The 24,561-nt window shown below is 32.9% G+C and overlaps 2 protein-coding genes across 5 annotated transcripts; both read left to right on the forward strand.

Annotated features, from left to right (window-relative positions):
• The first annotated feature begins 6,275 nt into the window (after window positions 1–6,275).
• Window positions 6,276–11,379, forward strand: LOC131005701 (uncharacterized). Of its 4 annotated transcripts, none has more exons than XM_057932736.1 (7): window positions 6,276–6,817; window positions 8,178–8,913; window positions 9,053–9,332; window positions 10,217–10,324; window positions 10,408–10,689; window positions 10,779–10,922; window positions 10,997–11,379. In XM_057932736.1, exons 1-7 carry the CDS (start codon window positions 6,547–6,549, stop codon window positions 11,180–11,182), a joined length of 2,007 nt encoding a protein of 668 aa, XP_057788719.1. In that variant the 5' UTR covers window positions 6,276–6,546; the 3' UTR covers window positions 11,183–11,379. The 4 variants fall into 4 exon arrangements, with proteins under 4 accessions (XP_057788719.1, XP_057788720.1, XP_057788721.1 ...); XM_057932738.1 differs by having other exon boundaries at window positions 6,547–6,817; window positions 8,291–8,913; XM_057932737.1 differs by lacking the exon at window positions 10,997–11,379 and having other exon boundaries at window positions 6,283–6,817; window positions 10,408–10,700; window positions 10,779–10,923.
• A 4,318-nt stretch (window positions 11,380–15,697) lies between these two features.
• On the forward strand, window positions 15,698–21,118 carry LOC131005702 (uncharacterized). The gene is made up of 6 exons (XM_057932740.1): window positions 15,698–16,375; window positions 17,805–17,933; window positions 18,036–18,156; window positions 18,257–18,338; window positions 20,358–20,511; window positions 20,599–21,118. Exons 1-6 carry the CDS (start codon window positions 16,043–16,045, stop codon window positions 20,728–20,730), a joined length of 951 nt encoding a protein of 316 aa, XP_057788723.1. The 5' UTR covers window positions 15,698–16,042; the 3' UTR covers window positions 20,731–21,118.
• Window positions 21,119–24,561: the final 3,443 nt, after the last annotated feature.

The raw sequence follows: 24,561 nt of genomic DNA on the forward strand, positions 1-24,561 counted from the left end.
TATGATGTATTATGGTTCTTTTTTTGGAGAGCTGTCATGGTTTGGAAGTGATGAATGAATGAAATGACATGTGGGGAACTCTGTCTCTTGGTAATAATAAAACTATCCAACCTTTTATTTTTGTCCTATATTACTTTCAACATTTATTAATTGGGCCACAAAAACTTGTTTAATTAAAATATATATACATTATTTTGTGTGTTGCTGCTTTGCCGTGTGAAGAAGCAATAATTGAGGTGTGAACAAAAAAAATGTAATTGAAGGTGAAGTGATATAATTAGGAGATGGGGTAAGTTCACTTCTCTCCCTTGGACTATACCATAAATAGGAAGCTGTTTTTAAATTAGTGAGCTTCCTATTCATTTGCTTCCCCACTTTTTTTTTTATTATTATTATTTTTCTCTTACTCATTCAAAATTTTCCTTTCATCATCATCGTTATTATTATTATTATTATTATTATTATTATTATTATTATTATTATTATTATTATTATTATGACACTACTGTCCAAGCTATTTTTATATTCACCAAATAAAATGTATAGCTGTAATTGTATCCAAATAAAAGAAACTGCATTTTTTTTTGGTTTTGCTTGCGATGTATTGCGTATTTATGTATGTGGAATTTTGATTATATTAGATATTATGTTAATATATAAATTTTTTAGTTCCTTTTCATGAATGTATAAGTAGTATGTTACCATGACATATACAAATGATATTATGGTACTATCAAATAATTCATTTAATTTTTTTTATTTAATACTGTTAATTTATCAAAAAATAAAAGGGTGACAGGATTATATAGGATTATTTATTAATATTTTAAAGTAAGTATAGAGTCAAAATCTTTCCATTCGTATCACACGCGCATCCAAGAAAAAAAAAAGTACTTCAAAAATTACAATGTCCATCAAATCTAACCTAAGTAGTTCTTAATTAAGTTTTTGGTTAACTTTGCAGTGTTATCGTGAAATGAAGTCCTATTTTGTTAACGATAGTTGAAGAAGTTGTGAATATCTAGTGTGGTTATATTTTAAAATACCATAAATATTATGAGTATCGTAAGACCAGAAAATTGCAAAGTTGAAATTGGTTTAGCTAAAAATAGCAAAATAATGACTCACATGAAATCTAATTTTGACTAGTACAATTCCAACAAATTTTTATAAAAAATATGTTCATAATTTTATCATATATTGTTACATCAAGTAAATATATTTAAACAATATTTTTTTTTTAAGAAATATTGAACAAGAATTAGAATACGATTTCTTTTCATAAAATCTGAGTATTATCTAATTGTTGATATCATCAAAATGGGAACTTTAACAAAAATAAGATGACCTTTGTACGGCCCATAGATGCTTAAAACATATTAAGGCCCAAATTGTATTAGCCCATAAAGTTTTTGGGCCTACATATTTAAGTATCTCAAAAAAGCATTTCAAATGTACGCACATAATAATGTAAGCATATAACGATTTATTTTCTATATAATTCTTTTGGGTTGGATTTTTCAGACTAATCCATAGAAAAATAGAGTGGATTCACTTTTTGTCTCTTTTTGTTCATCGCATAGACCCACTACTAATATATAGTATGATAATTGATAAAGTTGTGGTAACAATATAAAGATAAAACTTTCTTGGCCAAAATCACTTACTATATGAAACCATTAACAATGGAAGTGTTTACTGTTTATATATTATCACACTAACTATTAATAGTTTTTTAATATACAATTTGTTCATTATGTTGCATCGATATACATGCGCATTATTTATGGGTTAGACTACAATAAAAACTAATTTTAAGATATAAATTAGCAATCACTTTCGATCCTTAAATTCTTAAATTATGAAGACTTACGGTGAATTCGTCACTTTATTGAATGAATTCGTAATTGTAGATTTGAATTACATAGAAGGCAAAAAATTTACTTTTTTGAATTCATAATCGTAGTTTTTGTACCTATAAAATTGTAGCAATTGTGCTAATAAATATGGTTAGATCAAATTTTTGGCTTTTCGACGACTTCTCTTTCTGATTTCACAAACAAATTCAAAATCAATTAATACTTTTATCGAGTTTTTAGTTTTCTTGGAAATATCTCGTGAAAGTTGTAAGTTTTATGAATGGATTTCTTCAAACTATTAGACATTTGTGACCAATCGCTGAACTGAAGACCCCACATTTCAATGTTTTGACCAAGCGAGGGTAAACATAACAAGAACTAAAATTTTCACATTTTGACATTAATAAATTGCACATTTTAAAATTATTTTTCGAACCATCATTAGAGTATTTGCCAAACATATAGCAGTTACACCAATAAAATTGATCATGAATTCATCTAAAAGTTTGTATCTCAAATTCTCAATGAAGAAAAAAGAAATTAAATGTACAAGATCGAAAAAGAATTGCTCAATTAGGATTGAGATTGAGATACATTTCTGCAAACTCGCTCCGAGATTTATCGTACTGAAAACACGATTTTCTTAATATCAATTTTTTTCCTTCATATTAATAGTATTAAATAAAGAAATTTAAAGATCATGCCACATTGAACTCGAACCCAAGACGAGCTTTAGCCTTAGGCATAACACGTATTCCTTTTTGGGGCGTCCCACGAATCTTGACACATTTCCAAATAAGGTAATACTCAGTCCAAAAATAAGGAGTTTTAATTACCTTCTCTCTCTTACTTTATTATTTTATTATTTTCTCTCTCCTACTTTATCACTTAGTACTTTATTATCTATACACTTAAAACACTAATTTACAACTCTTTAATTCTCGTGCCAAAATTAAACGTGTCAAGATTCGTGGAACGGAGGAAGTATAATGTTTAAATAGTAGATTTATTAACAAAAATAAGAATTATGCTCCAAGTACATTGATGGACAATATAATAATGAAACAGGTGGGGAAAAGAAAAGTGAAAGACAGTAATTAATTTATGGTCCAACTATCGACTTTATTCTTTACTAGATACATAGTTGATCACATGAAAAGCAGCTACAAAAAAGTAAGAGGAAAATTGGGAAAAAAAATTTGAAAGCAAAATTATGGTTTACCAAAGAGGTGGGTCGTCATAATCATGCATGCTCCCGTGAAAAGTAGGTTGCACCATCAATCTAATCATTTTGCTTCTAAACATTATTTTGTTTATGTATCCCTCACCAAAATCTCCTTCACTTAATTTGTGTCGGAAAATTGAATTAGCTCGTTGAAATTTCGATTGGAATATATAATAAATAATTTTTTAAATGTCCCTTATCGAAACGTGTGGTAACAAAATTCTACCATATCTACTATATGGATTGACTGAGTGATGCAGGTAGAAGCGTGAAATATTGATATTGATAAATATACGAATTCTGTTGATAACCACTATATATCGAAATACGTATAATAAGGGTTGATCCGTTGATTCACTCATGAATATCGGAAGAACATCGCGAGAAGGGAACAATCCCACCTTCTATATATTTTAACTCTCAATTCGACTTCCATAAAATATAAATAAAATTCCTATTTATAATAACATCTAAAAGGAAACAAAATAACTTGACCAATAAAACAAATCAATAATTAAAGATATAATATATTATACGATTCTATCTTCATCAAGGAGTCGGATAAAGCCTTTGAACATCTTTAAATATTGCTAACACGGGGAGGACTACGGTAAAAACACTTCTTAAAATATAAATATAAACGTTTTTTAATGTACGAATTTTATCCAACAGGGTTACGAATTCATCAAACATGGTTACGAATTGTGAAAAATAATTTTTTGCTACCTTTGAGATTCGAACCCAGGACCACGAATTCATCCAACAGGGTTACGAATCAACCGTAGATCTTGATGATCTAAGGACTGAAAATCATTTATATTTTATACACTTAAGAGTGTTTTTATTCTAGCCCTCCCCTTGCTAACACATTCTATATGTAAGTTTATTGTGTTTGTCTAATTTCATAATATGACATTTAATGCGCGTAATGTATCCTAGCTAGTAAATAAAATAAGAGATGTAAAAGAGGATGATAATAGAAAATTCCCAATCATTTATGCATAAACATTGGCTAAAATTACGGTAGAATCGGTGGAATGATGTTTGAGGTGCTTTTGACTTTATTAGTCTTATTTATAGCTATTATAGGCAACTCTAGTTTCACAAAATCTTGGGTACACCCGAATGCACTGTACAATCGGATTGACTCGTACCCAAAATAGTACTTATATAATTTGAATCAGAATATGAGTTCAAATTAAAGTACAAATCAAAGTCTAAGTGAAAGTGCAACTCAATTGTACGGTACGACCACCTCTTCTCATTTTCATGCATGGTGAATATATAACAATCAAGAAAATTATCATGTTTATGATTGACAATTCATCACTAATTATTTTTAAAATGTTATGTAACACGAATTGAAATTTCTGTACTGTGTAAATAATGATTCAAATTGATGAATATTGTAAATCTCGGTTCGAATGATCTTAAGTTTAGAGATTCAAATAAACTTGATAGTAATAATAATAATAAAAAATATAATATAGAACTTTTAGACATGTGCTATATATGCACACACACATATATACACACACTATATATATATATATATGAATAGTAAATGATAATAATGATATTGTATTTTGATATGAGGAATATTGAGTGCTTAAGTAGATACGCATAAGACACTCTTGACTTAAAAGCAATGTTTCCCACTAAATACTATGCAGTCTATGCTACCACATTTGATGATCGGTATGAATTTAACACCATATATAATATACTCATTTGTTTATCATGTATTTATGTAACCAATTATTTCATTTTTCGAACGTTCATAAGAATTTGTGAGTTATAACTTCGACCTCAATGATCCAAATTTTGGAAATGGACTTAAACTCTTCCTTTATATAAAGAGTTATGTCGTAGATTCAATCTCCCTCGTCCTCCTTTTTTATGTTAAAAAAATGGATTGATTAGTAAAAATAAGAATGTATGTTTATGGAGGAAAGAATTAGGAAAATGTATATGATCTAATTGTAGAATATTTGGTGCTACGCAAATAGTTACACATGCATTATTCTTCGATTTAGGCATTTTAAAATTAGATAATGTCAGTGATATATCTTTTTTGTTTGAGAGGGCGTCAGTGATATATGATCTAGTATCACTGTATTAGTTTTTCAAATTAATCTTATTTAAGTCTTTCCTTCTTTCTTTTTTTTGAAATAGTATGTAGCTATCAATTGTTTCTACACACAATGAAATTGATTTATGAGTCAACCTTTTAATTATGGAAACAAATTCAGTTTTGTAGCAATAATATATCATTAATTTCACTAGCAATATTATATCATGGAAATAATTATCTAATCATAAAATGGTATGAAAAGAATATTAATAGAGAGGTCTCAGTACTAATTAATTAGCATGAGCAGTTGAGCACCAAACCTTAGTTCTTAGATTCCAATCTTGATAGCATAATCCAATATTATATAAATTAGGTGTTGGCTTCATTATAAAATTTAAACAATATGAGTTATTTGCTTTCATAATGGAGTACATGATTGCATGTCGTTGCCATCATCCAAACAAAAGAATCATAAAAAAATTAAATTAATTATAGAGTTCGTTAAGTACACCAAAAAATTAATTATCAATAATGGAATATAGAAAAGGTTTATATTCTCAATTGATTCAAAAAATCTTTAATTCAGCACGAATGTCTTAGATAAAGAAAACAATTGTTAAATACCGACAATCTTCAATAGACCATTGCAAAATGTTTTGTATTACTAGCTAGTGTTTTAAGTGTGTAGGTAATAAAGTACAAAAGTGATAAAGTAGGAAAAAGAATATGATAAAGTAGGAGAAAGAATGTAATAAAGTGATAAAATAGAAGAGAGAAGGTGATAAAGTATGAGAGAGTATGTAATAATTGTTACTATATTTAGAAACGTGTCAAGATTCGTGAAACGGCCCAAAAAGGAATACGTGCCAAAATTCGTGGGAGGGAAAGAATATATATCAAATCAAACAATATAGTATCACATTACTAATCTTGTCTAATCTTATTAAGCAAGCACTCCCATAATATATATATTTTACATATCTATACATATAACTATTTTCTCATATTAATGGAAACAATCAATGAAAATAAAAAGGGAAAAAAAGGAAAAGAAAAAGAGGAAAGAGAAACCTAGACTAATGCAAATCCTACATAGCTTTCAAAGTTTGTAAGAAGATCTCTTTCCCGTTGGCTTCTAATTTACAGCAGAAAGAGAGAAAGAAACGAACAACTCTACAAACACAAAGAGAGAAGATCTCTTTCCCGTTGTCTACATATATATTTAGTGTGTGTAGAGAGAGAGAGAGAGAAGGGACACGGACATGCAAAGCCCAAGTGCTGATCAATGTCCATCACCAACTCCTACTTTTGACCCACTCCATTCCCATGAACTCACCGCTCTTTCTTTATTATTATACCACCTCTCTTGAATTCAATCACTCCTTCGCATGGCGGAGATAGAGCTCCACACCGTGCTGCAATTCTTCAGGAAAAATGGACTGTCGGAGTGCGAATCGGCACTCATGGAAGACATCATGGACAAAAAATCTCAAGTGGGCTCTTCCGCTTTCGAGACGTTATGCTTCCCGCCGCTGAGAATTCCGGCCACCCGGAGGCCGCCGCCGCACTTCGCTGATGGTGCCGTTGTGAGCCCTAATGGCTCTTCTGATGATGAGTTTGTCAGTTTGGGCTCTTCCACTACTGAGTTTCCTTCTTCTGGTAGTAAACTTTTCCTCTTTTTTTTTTTTTTCTTCTGATTTTGGTGTAACGTTTGTTTGTTTTTTGCTTACAGGAACATTTATGTAGCATTTCTTGATTTTTCAAATTTGTGTGGAAGGGAGATGATGTTCTGCTACTCATGTTGATTAATCTGCTGGTCTTAGTTATAGGAAATGGCATGATTTATCTATTGCAAGTTTTTTTGGTAAATATTTGTCTGTTTTAGTTTTGCTTCTAGAAAAAAGCACATCTTTCAGTAGTAGAGTGACATGGCTAATCCTCTCTAAAGAAAGTTACTATATTTATTGTCAAATGAGCTTTCTTCAACATTGTGAATATTTTTCTGAATCCCTTAGTTTGGAAGCAAGCTGTAGAATTGCATACATTTGTTGTCAGGGGCGGAGCTAGGGGTGGGGCAGGGGGGTCCCTGGGCCCCCCTGGGATTTTAAAAAATACTAGGATATTTTTGTAATTTTATATTAAAAATAAAAAATATATAATTTTATCTACATCATTATCTTGTTGAGCTATTTTATACTGTAATTGATACGTAAGCTTTAGAGTTAAGATGCTTAGAATAAGTAAACACATAATTAATTTATGCATATCATGCTTGGATTTGATTATAGAGATTTATTTTTTGAATTTGATATTGAAAGTTACTTTGCCTTACAAAGTTTCATAGAATTTTGGAAAATAAAATCACAAACTATTTTGAATTTGCAATTTTAATGTCTGTGGCGAATTAAATCACTATTTTTTCAAGTTTTGCAATTTCGTCTCCCAATTTTTTTTGATCGCTAGAGTATTGAATTGGAGCTTACGTGGATTAGTAAAGACGACGACGTTTTTGTGAGGCCTAAACGACATCGTTTCGTAACATTTCAATTAAAATTTTCTCCAAATTAGAAAGAGACTGTATCATGTATTTACTAAATATTCAATATTTAATAATTTTATTGCAAAATACATCGTAACATGAATATGAGCATGAAAATCTGTTAAAATGTGTTTTTTTGTAATTTGAATAATATTATAATTGTGTTATTGATTATCATTTATTTTTAGTATAATTTAATTTATTTTTTATATAATTATTAATTTTCTTAAAAAAAAATTGGACCCCCCTGAATAAAAAGTCTGGCTCCGCCCCTGTTTGTTGTTGGTGTAACATGTGGATTATTGTTTTCTTTGATATCTATGAGCTATTAGTGATTATTCTGTGTTTTGCTAGTAAAAGACGATGTAAATCACTATATGATTGATAGCCTAGCTTCCCTTCCCTTCCCTTTAAGCTGGTGCTTAGGCTGTCTACTTGTCCTGAGTCTCTATGTTGATATTCGTTGTTTATGAATCCCAGATTTTACGAATCCATATGGCATTCATAATACCACACGGCCGGCTTCTCAAGCTTCATCCGATAGATTGTCTCAATTTGGAACTGCTCGAGATTACCCTGATTTTGATATGCAGGATGACCTGTTCTGGTACAAGGAGGACGATGAAGATTATGTTATGCCGCCACACTTTGATGGCAGAGATTTTGATGGTGACCCCAGTGAAGACAAGTTTGTAATGAGTGTGCAAACAGAGGAGCCCGTTGAGGATGAAACCAAGTATAATGTAATTTCTGAAGGAAGAAAACGATGGGCATTAGCTCTGGAGGAGAGCTTGAAGTGTGAGCATGATAATGACTGTGATGAAGAGAACTTTCAACTTGAAAAAAGTTACAAAAAGTGTGAAGAACATTTCAATGATTATAGCTGTTCGGCTCCTCTCTGCGCTTGCTGCAATGGTATTGGGACAGTTTACACGGGTGAGTTGAAGATAGAGGATGTGTTTGAGTTGGAGGCTCGAGGGGAACACCACCCCACAAGTGAGACTACTTTCTCCAAGGAAGGGAGTCCTACAAAGATCAGGCCGATTGAACACAACGACTACGGCTTCATTGATGATGAAATAATTGCTGGAGAATCCCATGAAGCTGAAGCTGTGCTAGATGAAGAGGCTGGTGTAATCTCTGATGAGCTCCTGACGTATGACAAAGAAGATGATTATGAGATATTCAACCTAAGGGTTGTACACAGAAAGAACAGGTTGGTAAAGCATATCTGAGTGGCTTGTTTCCAAATGTTGAATCAAAACCATTATATGTTCACTCAAATGAACCTTCATCATTCTAGAAAAGTTTATGCTTCACTTTTCAGTTGTAAAAAATTCTTATGCCTCCCACAGGACCGGGTTTGAAGAGAATAAGGAGTTTCCCATTGTTCTGAACAGTGTCATTGCGGGCCGATATTATGTAACAGAAATTCTAGGATCTGCTGCTTTCAGCAGAGTCGTCCAGGCTCACGATCTTTATTCAGGTATAGATGTTTGCTTGAAGATCATAAAGAATGACAAGGACTTCTTTGATCAAAGCTTAGATGAGATCAAACTTCTCAAGTTTGTCAACAAAAACGATCCTGCTGACGAGCACCATATTTTACGTCTTTATGACTACTTCTATCATCAGGTATGCAAAAGAAGAAAATTCTTTAATTTATGGCACTCATAATTCCTGCTATGAATGCTATGCTACACATTCTGCCTAAGTATTGTTGAGCTTCTAACAGGTCCTGTGCTCGAAGTTTCGTTTACTTCTTTTTGATCTTTCAGAGTTGTAGCAGAAGTGAGGGAGATAACGTTAAAAGAAATTGTCAAACTTGCTTAGTTATAGTCTTTAGGCTGGTAAATATATCAGCAACCAATGAGTTTCTATGCAAAATCACTCTAATTTGGAAAATTGTGGACAAAGCTACAAAGTTCTATGGTATATAACATCAAGTGAAAGTTCTAAGGCCCAGTGGTTGATTTGTTTTGCAATGAAGAAGGAATTCTATATTATGTGTTATCTTTTAGTTGTTGGTTAGATAAGTTCAATATTCTACAAAAGACAATTATTAAGAACTCTTGCCTTGCTTCCGACAGTATTTTGTCTCAATTTTTTCTTCTTGTGCTAATTTACTTTACCTTTTCCATTTCATGCAATTTAAAGTTTTGAATAGGTTTGCCAAGGGGAATTCCTTCTTAGTGGCCTATCTGGGGTGTGTAATCTGTTTGATTTGCAACTTTTCTGAGAAAAAATTGAATTAGTTGCAAGCAAGTAAACAATAAAAAGCTGTGGACTAACCATCATAGATTTGCAACTTTAATAAATCGGCCACGTTCACTCCACTGATAGACATGAACTGAGTGATGGCAATGAAAGTGAAAAGCTTGGTCAGGTAAGAATGATGACCATGATGATGTATAAATAAAATTTCATCTGAGTATTTATTGCAAGATTTTTTGTTTATAAGTAAACTAGTGAATCAAATCCTGGTCAATTTATACTGTGTGTGTCATGTTATATGACAGGAGCATCTATTTATTGTTACCGAACTCCTGCGAGCAAACTTGTACGAATTCCAGAAATACAACAGGGAATCTGGAGCAGAAGCATATTTTACAATGCACAGGCTGCAGGTACTAGTTTTCGAAAACCTTCTTTCTAATTATCTGCAAATGCAATTCAATCAAAACAAATTATATGGTGAATGGCTTTGTAGGTAATAATTCGCCAGTGTTTGGAGGCATTAGTGTATCTGCATGATTTAGGGATTGTTCACTGTGATCTAAAGCCCGAAAACATTCTGATCAAAAGCTACCGAAGATGTGAGATTAAGGTTATCGACCTTGGCAGCAGTTGCTTTCAGACAGACAGTCCTTTGTCCCTGTATGTACAATCGCGTTCATACAGGGCACCCGAGGTCATGTTAGGCCTTCCTTACGACCAGAAGATTGACTTGTGGTCGGTCGGGTGCATCTTGGCTGAGTTGTATTCTGGGGAGGTATGTATAATGTATGTACAAATACAATTCAAACATATGATCATTTGTTTAGTTAAGACATTATATTATGTCGAGGCACTCGCCTGCAGGTGCTTTTTCCAAACGAAGCAGTCGCGTTGCTTCTTGCGCGCATGATTGCAATGCTTGGTCCCATTGAGGCAGAAATGTTGCGGGATGGCCAGGAGACGCACAAGTATTTCACAAAAGAATACGATCTGTATCACATAGACGAGGTACTGCCTTGTGGCATGACATCTGGTATTGCATTCGTGGATGATTGACATGAACGTAATAATGTATGTTATAGGAGACGAATGAGGTGGAGTACATAATCCCGGAGACGGAGGAGACGTTGTTGGAGGAGCATCTGCAGATAGCGGGGGAGGAGGAGCCGGTTTTCGTTGATTTTTTGAAGTGCTTGCTGGAGATGAATCCGGCGAGGCGGCCTAGCGCTAGAGAGGCGCTCAAGCATCCTTGGCTTTCACATTTGTGAGATTTTTTGTAGGATTCAAATGTATATAATATAACATCCTTATATGTGAATGAATCAATCGGCTTCGTATATCCATTGTTGTTGTGATTATTATTCTTCACTGTAAGTTTCTGAGGATTGAGTCTTAGATTTCAAGTCTTCTCTATATGACACCAGACTTGACTAAACTTGTATGCACTAATTTGTTTTTTTGTTTTTTTTTTCTTTGTTTTCTTCTGATGTTATAGTCAGAGATCATGCAAATCCAAGAAAGAATAAACGTTAAGACTGTATTTTTTTACAATTTTAATTAAGAGGTCGGACTATGTTTGGGATATTTAAAGAAAATAAATAATAGAATGGGCTGAATAATATCTATAAGTTTAGTAAACCCATCAATAAATAATGGCTCCACAAAAAAGAAAAGGATAGCAAGTGAGAGATAAAAGACAAAAAGGGTTACGTGTGGGGGTGCTGCTGACTGATGAAGAAATCTATGTTTCTATTAACTATGGGCAACTATAAAATAAAATAATAATGTGGGTATATTGTGTGTTTTGGTCTATCGGTAGAAGATTAATATCCAAGGCCTGAGGTCTTGGGTTCGATTTCACTGTGACGTGGTCTTCAAATTTCTTTATTCACTTATGTAATTTATCAAAATAATAATAATGTGGGTATATTAATACTTTGCCTTCATCCCACTTATGAATACACGTTTCTTTATAATTTGTCTCATTTATAATAATATTTTCTGCGATATTTACTTATTTAAATACAAGTTTCTTTATAATTTGTCTCATTTATAATACTAATATTTTCTCTGATTTTTGCTCATTTTATACGAACTTCCTTCGTCCCACGAACCTTGACACATATTCCTTTTTGGACCGTCTCACGAATCTTGACATATTTCCAAATAAGGTAATAACCAAATAATTAGTTAAAATATAAGAGGTCTTAATTACATTCTCTCTCCTACTTTATCACTTTATTACATTCTCTCTTCTACTTTATCACTTTTATACTTTATTATCTATATACTTAGAACACTAATTTACAACTCCTTAATTCTCGTATCGAAATTAAACGTGTCAAGATTCGTGGGACGGAGAAAATATTAAATAAGTGATTCAGACCAATTTTATATTTTTAAAACTTTATTTTAATTTTCATGTCTACTTATACCGTGTTATTGAAAGTGGACAAAGGGTGCACTAGAGTTACACATGGGAAAAATTGTCTCTTCTAATTGGCGAAATAGTCCTCTTTTATCTAACTTTTGTCGTTTCCAGCCACTTTTCCTATTCTTTAGCATTCCTTCCACCTTCTTTCATCTCTTACAATGGGCGTCCACTCCAAATTTTTGGCTTTTATAAATACATAAACGATCACATGTTCACAGTGGGCAAGCATAATGTGCCCACCAGTGATATGACAATTGTAATTCGGAAAGAGAATTAGCAAATCTTATTCTAATTACAATTGCCACATTACTGGTGGGCACGTTATGTTTGCCCACGGTGGGCATGTGATCGTTTCTGTTTATAAATATGCTTGTCTAACAATAATTACGATCACGTGAAAATAAAATAAATATAATGTTTTATTATTAATTAAGTTGAATGGAAGAGATATTGTTTCTGCAATAAATAATTAAAATTTTAAATATATTTTATCCCTATTTTCTTTCCTTTCCTCTTGTGCCACTTTCTCTTTTTTGCTTTCTCTTATTAGCTACAAATATGTGACATTCTCTTGTCAACTCTAATTTTAATTTTTGATTTATATCATAATTTAATTAGAGGTTAATTTTAAATATAAATGACGCCGTTTGAATATGGTTCAAATCAATGTCGTTTTTGTAATAGGTGAATTCGGAAATTGAGCAAGATGGCAAAATGAGAAAAAAAAAATAATTAATTTTAATAGTACAAATTTTAAATTGATTTACAAAATACTCCATCCGTCCCTAAAATAAGTTCCTCTTTGGGGACGGCACGTGTTTTAAGGAAAAGTGATAAAGTATATTGATATTGGAGAAAAATATGTTATAATTAGTATTGAGAGTGGTGAAAAGGTGAAAAAGTGTTATAATTAGTATTGGAAGTGGTGAAAAAGTGAAAAGTAAGAATAAATAAAGTATTATTAGTGGTGGGGTAGTTGTCCAAAAATGAAAAGAAAGAAAGAAGAACTTATTTGGGGGACGGAGGGAGTAATAATTTTCGCATTTTGTACTTATTAAAAATGAGTACAAATTTGAAATGTTAAGAAATGGACCCGTAATATTTTTTGTAATGTTAAATCTATACCGATTAATATGCTTGTTTTAAACTTGCTCAAGTTATGCTAAAAAATTCGTTGTGCTTGGTTAAATATTTGTCATTGTGTTGGATGTTGCATACAAAACTATAATGATCCTATTTTACCCTCAACAAATACTTCCTCCGTCCATCAAAGATATGCCACAATTTCCTTTTCCGTCCGTTCACAAAAAATATGCTACATCCATTTTTAGTAGTTGAGTCCACATCATTCCACTCACATTTAAAACGAGATCTTTACTCCACTATCAACTTCACTCACATTTTATTAAAACTCGTGTCAAAAATAAAGTGACATATCTTTAGTGGATGGAGGGAGTACTAAATTGAAAGCATGCCAAAAAGTATAATAGTAATGAAAATTACAAAACCTATTAAAGTGAATGCAAGAACTCTAATTTGTCTTACATGAAAGGTTGCGTGGCCATCAATATCAAACTCGGAAATATAAGATTTATTACTTTTTAAAATACCATGTTAATTTGTCCAGCGTTTATGTAAAAAACCATTTGTTGTGACGTGAGATGAGGCTTGAATTTTAAACAAATATTCAAATTATTATTAGTATTTTTTATTTTTTAGTATTTTTTATTTACTTGAGTTCAAATGATTTAGTGGATATAGGATAATGATTATCTGTATTCATTAGCACGTAGACTAGACTGTCCTTGTCATTTATTATGACGAAAGTACATTACAGACTTTTCCATTTTTCAATATTAATTATTTGATCTGTCAAAAAAATACTCCCTCCGTCCGCCAAAAGTATTCCACTTTGGCCGGGCACGGAGTTTAATAAAATGTGTGATGATGTTGATGTAGTGGAGAAATGGTCCCACCACTTTATGAGATGTGTGGTTGAAATTGAATTTGGGGTGGGTTTTTTGTAAATAAAGAGTGTTTGTAAGGATAAAATATAAAGGTGGATGGTGGGACCATGGCTTAAAAAGGAAAGTGGAATACTTTTTGCGGACGCCAAATATAGTAATTGTGGAATACTTTTGACGGACGGAGGGAGTATTAACTATTGAAACTCGTTTAAAACTTATACTACCAACTAAAACTACAAATTTAAATTTCAATTCTCAAGTGGAAGAAAGTAAAATTTTTACTCCTTCCGTCCACGAAATGAATATCCAGTTGTGGACGATACGAGTCTTAAGAAATGTATTCCTATTTTTTTATTGTATTAATTAAATACTATTGTGAGATACACTTGTCAAAAAAGAAAATGGGCACTCATTTTGTGGACGGACGAAAAAAAAAATATGGGTACTCATTTCGTAAACAGAGGGAGTATTAGTTAAGAAAATCGAAGAAAATTCCTTTAAAGAAAGAGATAGAAAATCGAAGAAAATTCCAGTTTGTGTCTGAGTGAGTGAGGCTAAAAATTATTCAGAATTTTTTTATTTCCTACTGTACTCTTTTCGTCCCACAAAGGTTGAGCAACTTGTTTTCAACACGGATTTTAAAAAGTTGTCATTTTGTGTGTTAAGTGTGATAGGTGAAAAAGTAAAAATGTGAATAAAGTATAAATTTTTTGTCATATAAAAAAATTGCTCAAGAAGAAAAACTGCTCAAGCTTCATGGATGGAGGGAGTATTAAATTTGCAAGCATGAGTAATCACCATAGAATTTCGAGAATAAATTCCTTGTAAAAGAACAGCATAACTTAATCACCACTTCAACAATAGTTTAGTCTAATGAAGATTGCATAATGAATAATTTAGGTATTTAAAATTCGGAGATTCATTCATGCAATAATATGCGGATTTTCGGTTCTAAATAAAAAGAAGTGATTTTTCAAAATCCTCCTTAAATAGATATTTGAATTTCACCTTCCTTACAAAACATCGTAATCGTCAACTATTCTTACATTGAACATTGATTTATCCCAAGTCTTAATTAGAAAAAACATACTCCCTCCGTCCCATAATAAGTGGCCACATTTCATTTTTCGTCTGTCCCACTATAAGTGGCTGCTTTCTAAAAATGGCAAAAGTTTACTTTAATTAAGTCAACAATTACTCACTAATTTGGTCAACAATTGTAGGCCACTTTCTAAAAATGCCAAAATTACTTTAATTAAGTCAACAATTACTCACTAATTTGGTCAACAATTGTAGGCCACACTCTATTAAAACATATAACACTTAATTTCTTAATCTCCGTGCCGAAAAGAATGTGGCCACTTATTATGGGACGGAGGGAGTAGTAGACAGAAACGAAAAATTAAATACAACTGTATTGATAATAAATTAATAATGCTACTTAATCTTTCTTTTTATGTTTTCACTTACCCCAGTCTCACTCGTAACGCGTGGCGAAGACTCGCTCCCCTCATTTTAATTTCATTTACATTTTATGTATCTGGACCTTGATCGCAATAACCATCGCCTCCATCCTGACCACTCCTCTCCGTCGCCTCTGAAAACACACACCACACACACTCTCTCTCTCACTCTCACGAATTCCGCCGCCAGCCACGAGCAGGCGAAGCGACGCGGTTATCAACCGGCGCAATTGACAATCAGTATCCCGCATATTTTGATTGGTAATGGCGGAGCTGGCGGCGGCTGAAGTCTACGCGCCGCGGACGCTGCAGGTGTGGCGGACGCTCCTCAACTGGCTGGCGTTCTTCTTCCAGATCTTCGCGCAGATCCTCCGCGGCACGCCGTCGTTCACTCAGGTCCTCTCGTATGTTGGCCTGCGCCAGGGGTCGTTTCTGTCTTCCGCGCCCCACGCGCCGCCGCAGTTCAAGCCTCTGCCGGTGGTCGAGCTTCCGGAGTACTCGGAGGAGCCTGAGGAGGCACCTCCGCCGCAGCTGACGAGTCCGGTCCACGGTGGTGGAGAGGGGGCTGCTGATTCTCCGCCTTTTGGGAAGCTAACGGTAACTTTTAATGAATCTAGTTAATTGGAGGTATTTGAATAAGATTGTGAACTAATGATTGCGGTTGACTTTGCGAAGTGCCTTAGTCTGTTGTAGCTGTTGATTTAATTTGTTTAACCGATTTTGTATAATTACTATACGCATAAGGAAAAGCCAATGAAAAGGGGAGACGAGACATAAATCTCGGTGAAGAAGTTATTGTAATTCAATTACTATGTTATTGATTGTTTTTCCTGTAGTTGAACTGAGAACTAGAGGAATTTGACAAAATAGTCTGAGGTTATTGATTTTTATGAATATGTTACTGGTAGTTTTGTGAGAAAGTTGAAGAAAAAAAGAGGAGGGATTTGATGTAATGATATGGAGTAGCATTTAATTCGCTCCTTTTGATGAATTTAGGTTTCTTTCTTGTTTCTACCACTAATCTTGAGATTGACCTTTTGGTTATGGTATCTGTTCCAACATAGCAAATTTATTGCACTAAATCATTTTTTTATGTGGACTTTGATCTTGTGACGGGTGGGATGAAAATGATTTTAGATGAATTCTGTTGAGGGTTTCTGTGTTTAGTTTGGTATATGAACTTGTTCTCCAAATGGTTTTAATCTTCTAAAATTGCTGTCAGAGTATTCACTGGGAGTTTACTTCTGCTGTTGTCCTTTTCTTACCAAGCCACTTAGGAAACACCTAGTCTGCTAGCTCCGTGGTGTCTACAATCTAGGCATGGCTGCAGATTTAGATAAGTTTTTAGTTAATTAAGGTACTGCTTTAAAGTATTATGGGTCAAATTTACGTGCATAGGATGGACTGTGTGCATAAAAAGACTTCCTGTACTAATTCAATAAGGTTGTAGAGTAGGATATTAAACCAATCAAGTGAAACTGCTTCCTGTAATAGACAAGAATGAAACTTGGGGTATTATTTGAATGATTATCACAATTTATTTACTTGGTGAAAGAATAAAAAGTTAAAGGATGAAAATTTAACAAGCACATCATCTTTGCATGTCTTATAATTTTGGAAACTAGCTCTATGTCAGGCTATGAGGGATATGACTTCATATTTAAACTTTGATTTACATATATCCATATTGAAAAGTTCACTAGAAATAGGATTGGAAAACCCTGCGTCCATAATTTTTTAAACTTTATTGCACCTTCAGTTTCTATTCCCTGTTTTGCGCAACGTAGGGGAAGAAAAAAGAACTAGGTGTCTGATTTGATCTCCTCAAATCTAGTACAGAGAAAACTTTTGACCTAAATGTTGTTGCTAAGCTATTGATTTAGATGCACAAATCTGGAAATTTGTTAAATTCATGGGCTGTGTATTTGTTTTGAAAATTGCTAATTTCATGAGACAAGTTCGGTATTTTTTTGCTATATAAATCTTTATTTTAATTCAAGTGTTTTCATATATGCTTTGGATGCAGGTTGTTCTTGATTTGGATGAAACTCTGGTATGTGCATATGAGACATCAAGCTTGCCAGCAATGCTACGTAGTCAAGCCACTGAAGCTGGTATAAAATGGTTTGAATTGGAATGCATATCTTCTGACAAAGTAAGTTTCTAGTTCTGTTGACATGAGACTTAGTGATTTAACCATCTAAAATAGTTCTCTTGGTGTTGATTTGCACTATTTATTTCTCGATGGAACTCTTAGGAATTTGAAGGCAAACCAAAGATCAACTATGTGACAGTGTTTGAACGTCCTGGACTGAAAGAATTTCTGAAACAACTCAGTGAATTTGCTGATCTTATATTATTTACAGCTGGACTTGAAGGTTTTTGTTGCTTTAAAATATCATACTTTTCTTGATTTCTAGCTGCAACTTTGTATATATGATATTTACATGTTGGATTACCATTCTTCTGTGTTCACAGGCTATGCTAGACCCCTTGTAGATAAAATAGATTCCACAAATCTATTCAGCCGTAGACTTTACCGGCCTTCTACAATTAGCACGTAAGTTGACTTGGTCGTATATGCCAAAAAATATTTAAGGTTTTTAATGGGATTTATTGTAGTTTTTGAAGTTACTGAACATTTGCATTTTGTCTGCTGTGATATGTTGTTTTCTTTCATTGCATGAAATGCATAGCTAAGCTAGTGCATTTCATTACTGAACTTAAGGAAGGTGGATATTTTATTTAACAATATTCCACAAATTCACTCATAGGGGACCATTTCATTACTGAACTCTGTGGCATGAGCCTGATGGGGCTAAGGAATGCTAAAAAGATGAAATATGTAATGGATTCTAGAAAGAAAATAATTCTGATGATACTAACATATTCTTCCTTGGGGATAAGGTGATAAGCTTGTATACACTATACAGACTGATTTCTAGTGTATTATTTGGTGTCTGGAATATGTTTTTTTATACTATTGTTAATGACTCTTTAGTAATTATCGGTATGCTTCAATTTTTTTTAGCTTTCTACATAAATTAAAAATATGCTCGAATAAATTTCCTCATTTTCATTGTTTAGTGCATCTATCCCTTTTGTATGTTGGTGTTGTGCTTCAGGACTTCATCTGAAACATTTTTGTTCCATTTATTTCTCTCACCATATGGAAACCTATACGGAAAAGCCTCAATAGTCGGTTTTGCTTGCCATCCTAGATGGAAAAGTCAGTTTTGCTCACCATCCTTTATACCATGTCAAGCTTCTATAGTACTGTCCGTACATCCTCTCTTCCTCTGAATAGATATCAGCTTCTGCTTATGTTTGTAACATTTTGAAAGAGAGAGCTAAAATCGAGCATTTATTTGAAGTGATTATTACAATGCTTCCTCAGTTACAAAATTAATGGCCTCTTGTTCCAGAAATAATTATTCTTAAATTAAAAGATGGATTCTTTCTTTTCAGTACTCAATTCTTACAGTTGCCCCCCATCTGTTATGGGTCAGTTATCATGCAGAAAATGAAGTGTTAAACCTGTTTTGCTAAGCCAAAGGCTACTTCCTTCTTCTGCCCACCAATGAGAACCGCATCTTCTATTTGAGATGCTTTTAGACGGCGAAAAGTCATAAAATTTATTTAGATTTTAACTTGAGTGTTTAATGTACCAATAAGATTTTTGAAGAAATCATAGTCATATGTACACTTATTCCAGGAAATGTTGAACAGAGGGTCAATTTATGATGTAAATGCATGGTGACTAAGTGTCTAGCTTGTCAAAATACCAAAATATGAAGATATCTGATACAAGGATCAGTTAGATGAAAAAGATCTGTTCCAGAAGTGGCAGGCATAATGTATGAAGATCCTGCATTGGCTGAGATGTGTGGGTTTTGAAAAATAGTTCGTTGGGACAGGAATATTGGCAATCATCTATATCAATTTATTTCTGTTCTTTTCCTTTCCCTCTGAATCAATGAAGAAGTTCGGCATGGACTCTTTGTGATATAAAGAACTTTCATATAATATTATCTAATCTATTCTGAAGCTCTTTTGGGCGCTAATTCCATTTCAATTATCATCTGACTGAACGTAAAACAAGAATGACAGAACTTTTTACTCATTGGTTTATTTACATTATTAGTGTCATAATATTTAGGATTCTTTTGATTAAGTATTTTTTCAACCATTTTTGGTGATGTTGATGAAGGTTGTGCCGTGTGTTGTTCATCGAACGGCTATTATTTACAATATTCCATTGCCGTGTACAATCTGGACTTCAGTTGTGGCTGAGATGACCATGAGAATATATGGCCTTATGTTTTGTCCACATATTACTAGACTTTCAGGAACCATATTCTTGTTGCACGGCGAACTATCTGTTATTTCTAATTCAACTCACATGAACAGGAAAAATAAGATAAAAAGGGAATATAGAAAAGAAAATGGAAATGATCTTTTTTTGCTGTACAGTTTTGATGACTTTCTATAGTTATATCCTGATTGGAGTGGTTTTCTAGTGCAAATTCATCAACCAGAACTTGGCCATTGATTTGTTTATGTTTTGTATAAATCACAGGGAGTATCGTGAACATGTGAAGGATTTATCTAGCTTGTCAAAGGATTTCTGCCGAATTGTTATTGTTGACAATAATCCATTTAGTTTCTTGTTGCAACCATTAAATGGCATCCCATGCATACCATTTTCGCCTGGACAACCTCATGATGAGCAGGTAAGAATATAACCTGACATATATTTGTATTTCCTTGTTATCTTCTTTTTCCGTCTAAATCAATTTGTGAATCCACGTACATTACAGCTTTTGGAAGTTATCCTTCCTTTGCTCAAGAATCTTTCTCAACAAAAGGATGTAAGGCCTGTTCTCTACGAAAGGTTCCATATGCCCGAGTGGTTTCAGAAGCATGGAATTCCTACTTCAGGATGGACATAGGATGAAACTGGTGACCGTCATGCATGTCTTTATGTATTATAATGCTATAATGCTTAGGATAATTATTTTTTTCACAAGGCAGTGTCTCTAAGCCGGAGCCACAAAGTTTTGTATAGCATTGTTCGGTGCATTGGAGCAGCCATTGATGAAGTTGAAACTTATCACAAGTCTTATCGGAGGAGCTCTCTCCCGAGCACGATCAGAATTGTACAACTTTGAAAAGTAAGTTTCTCTGTGTAACGTTGTCCATAGATGCAAAAAAACTGATGGTGTATCATCCTAGTATTGTATACCATTGATGATAACAATCAATTATTTGCCGTAACAAGCCCTCTGTTGCTTCCCTGTATGATAGATTTGTGGAATGTGAATTAGATGTTCGTTTCAATCTCGTTTTGAGAAGTATCTCGTGGGTTTCACGTCGCCTCAAGTGAGAATGCCATAGCTGTTACTATGTTCTATTATACCATATATTGCTGCTGTGCATTATAAATTACAGTTAAACAGAAGAATTTGTTGCTTTGATGCCTATCTTGATCTGGAGTTGTTATCATCTCTTTGAGGGTCCAGCCAACCCAGCTTATGTCAGAATCGATAATCGATCGATTATAGCTACACTTTACCTTGTCATTTAGCTACTTATGTTTAGCAAAAAGGGTGACATGCCCACCTGAAGCCCTCTAATATCTTCACTTGATCAAGTAGACACTAGAGGGATTGTTTATATTTCGAGATCATGATTTTGTCTCAAGTAAAGCTGCATCATGGGCTGGTTTAAGCAGCAACCCATGTTCATAAAGTCTGTGGAGAGAGAGAGAGAGAGGGTTTCTTTTAGGCTTTTCTTGCTTTTAGACTTTGTTGCTCCCATCCTCTGACAGTAAACCACTTTCTAGTTTGGAGTTTGGACAATAACAATAGTATTTCTAACAGCACATCATGATCATCTAATTCTGTAACACACATATCTTAGCATCTCATTTTTTTTTAATTCCAAATTGTGGGTAATGTTGTAAAGTATGTACTAATCTATATCACATGTAGAAATTTTTCCGTGTGGAATTGTTCTTGGTGCCAACTTGATAGTTTACTTGATAGCTTACTTGATAAGAGGGGACCACATTGAGTAAGGAGGTCGCATTGGGATTACATGATAACTTACTTGATTTTTTTAGTTTTGATTTTTCTATTTTTCATTTAAGTTTAATTGCATAAATTTAAATCACACAATTTACTTCAAATTTAAATTGCATTAATTTTGAAATCCTAAAAATTAGTACATAAAACTTAATAAAATAAAAACAAATCCTAAAAATAACTATTCCTGCTCTAGGGGTCCGAAACGTGCCAAAACATATGCTCGATCAAATCACGTTGGAGGGCGGCGTGCAATTGCCTATCTCGGAGAATAGTATCTCTTTGCACATATTCCTCGAAGGAAACCGGGGTTGCTCGACCACTCTCCGTCGAGTCACTGCTAGACGCCCCGTGTCACTGCTAGAAATTTCTCCGTGTGGAATTGTTCTTGGTGTATTCGACCAAACCCCATCGTCCATTTGTAACCAAATTTTTTTTGCAGCCGGTTTCTAAAGATCCTACAAGACAAGCTTCAAGTGAATGAAACAAAGGAAACAACATCAAAATGCACTTTTCTCAATCTTCTTGTCCGAATCGTCTACTTTTATCGTGCTTATTTTATAATAACATCCATCGTGCCAACTTGAAATCATGAAAGACGAGACTGCATTTAAGGGGGTGTTTACTAAGTACATGAAATATGGTAGATAGATAAAATATATAATTTGAAAGTTATATGATCGAAAAAGTTCAAATATTAATCAATTCATTGAATTGAATAGTGAATGAAACATTAATCTATGATATCATATTTGGTACCGTTTCCCAAAGGGATGAATTGAGTTATTTCCGATTATTAACATTTGTAGATGATCTGGTGCACGTGAGTTTACAGATTTATGATTATATAAGTGAAAAACAGCTATCTGTTCTGAAATCTCACAATTTCCTAAAATTGTACACTTATGATTTATGTCACTCTTTTAACACTTGGATGCAATCTGCAAACAAATTTGGTTCAGTCTTCCCTTTTTGTTTTTGTCTACTTCACCATCAAATTTAGTGTTTGGAGCTAAGCCAAATAATGTTTTTGGTGGAGATGTGTAGTTTGGATTCTACACGACATATGATATCATTTATAATTTGTTTTACTATTTTAAATACCATATAGAATTTTATATTAAGCGTTTGCTTATGTCGCAATTGTTGATAGCTAAAATTTTCAAAAATTTATAGGATTAATTGCCTGTAAATACATAATAGATTTCTAAGCAACGAATTGTGCAGTTATTATTGTACGCGAATATTATTTCACCTACCGTGACGTCTCTACAACTGGGGCATGGCATTACCGAAAAACATATTTAGCTCATTTGGGTTTCACACATACAGAATGGTATGAAATATTATTTGAAATTAGATTTATATGAATCGACTATTTATTAAGTTTTCTATCATGCTGAAGATAATAAATAAGTCTCCTCTCCTCTCCACTAACGAGCTCTCATTAATCCGTTGAGACAGTTGTTTTCTCATTTGGAATTTGTTGATTTGTTCCTAGTAATTATTTACCTATAATTGTGGCCACATAAAACTCCAAAAAAATATGTATGTGAAGTAAAAGCAAGAAATCTACGTGATAGCTACTGGAGATAGGTTGGATGCAACGTCTCATAACACATATCTATACATAATATATTTCCAGCTTTTTGCATGTGAATCTTTATGTTGTTCATTAAAAAACAAATACTACAAAATCCGATGCAAATAAACATCAAACTGCATTTTTTTTATATATAGTGGATATGACTCATCACAATTTCCATTACATCCGTGCGTGTATAAAGATAGATTTTATGTAACAATAAATTCATGTAGCATTGAGTGGTTTGCACCGAATTGAATAGCAGTCCGCACAAGAGAATTTAGAAATGTTATAATATATATATATATATATATATATATATATATATATATATATTATGCTACATACCTTATGTGAGCACCACTCACATTTAGTCCTCGTTAGCATTATTTTTATTCTAATACTTCATAAATTGTTATTAGGATCATTAATTTTATAAATAACATAAAAATCAAAGTCTAATATGTCCTTTTTATTAATTATTTGAAGTTAAAGGGAACATGAACAAATCGGACTTTGATTTTTATGTTATTTATAAAATTAATGTTCCTAATAACAATTTATGAAGTATTAAAATAAAAATAAATGTCTAAAACAATAAAAATAATGCTAACGAGGGCTAAACGTGAGTGGTGCTCACATAAAGTATGTAGCATAACATTCCTCTATATATATATATATTAAATTATATATAATAAATATGCGAGTATGTAATTCTAATTTATTAGATTTATTATAATGTGAGATACAACTTATACAATCACAAATATATATGTACGTTCCAATGAGATTTTCTATATATGGTGAGATATCTTAAATTGATTTATAAGTGTGATTTAACGTATCCTATGACTGATATTTATTTGGAGGGGGAAAAATTAACCTAGGTTCCAATCCTGGAGAGAGTGAAAATTTTTACTAATTTTTTGAATATCGTTATTCAACACTATATGTTGTCTTATTCAACACTATATATTGCCTTATTCAGTCTCACGATCTCACGAAAAGTAACAATCTCACTGGAACCTACCCCTATAAAATAACAATGTAAAAAACATCAATAAAAAAAAGTATTTAATATAGATGATAATATAAATATAATGTAGGTTGCA

This window comes from Salvia miltiorrhiza, chromosome 1, assembly GCF_028751815.1.
Source record: "Salvia miltiorrhiza cultivar Shanhuang (shh) chromosome 1, IMPLAD_Smil_shh, whole genome shotgun sequence".
In the NCBI taxonomy this organism is placed as follows: Eukaryota; Viridiplantae; Streptophyta; class Magnoliopsida; order Lamiales; family Lamiaceae; genus Salvia; species Salvia miltiorrhiza.

What these genes read in the sequence shown, in the direction of transcription:
- LOC131005701 (XM_057932736.1), top strand. Translation starts at nt 6,547, where the DNA reads ATGGCGGAGATAGAGCTCCACACCGTGCTGCAATTCTTCAGGAAAAAT. An exon ending in CTGAGTTGTATTCTGGGGAG is followed by an intron (nt 10,690 to 10,778) that starts GTATGTATAATG and finishes ACTCGCCTGCAG; the next exon opens with GTGCTTTTTCCAAACGAAGC. An exon ending in ATCTGTATCACATAGACGAG is followed by an intron (nt 10,923 to 10,996) that starts GTACTGCCTTGT and finishes TGTATGTTATAG; the next exon opens with GAGACGAATGAGGTGGAGTA.
- LOC131005702 (XM_057932740.1), top strand. Translation starts at nt 16,043, where the DNA reads ATGGCGGAGCTGGCGGCGGCTGAAGTCTACGCGCCGCGGACGCTGCAG. An exon ending in CGCCTTTTGGGAAGCTAACG is followed by an intron (nt 16,376 to 17,804) that starts GTAACTTTTAAT and finishes CTTTGGATGCAG; the next exon opens with GTTGTTCTTGATTTGGATGA. An exon ending in ATTTACAGCTGGACTTGAAG is followed by an intron (nt 18,157 to 18,256) that starts GTTTTTGTTGCT and finishes CTGTGTTCACAG; the next exon opens with GCTATGCTAGACCCCTTGTA.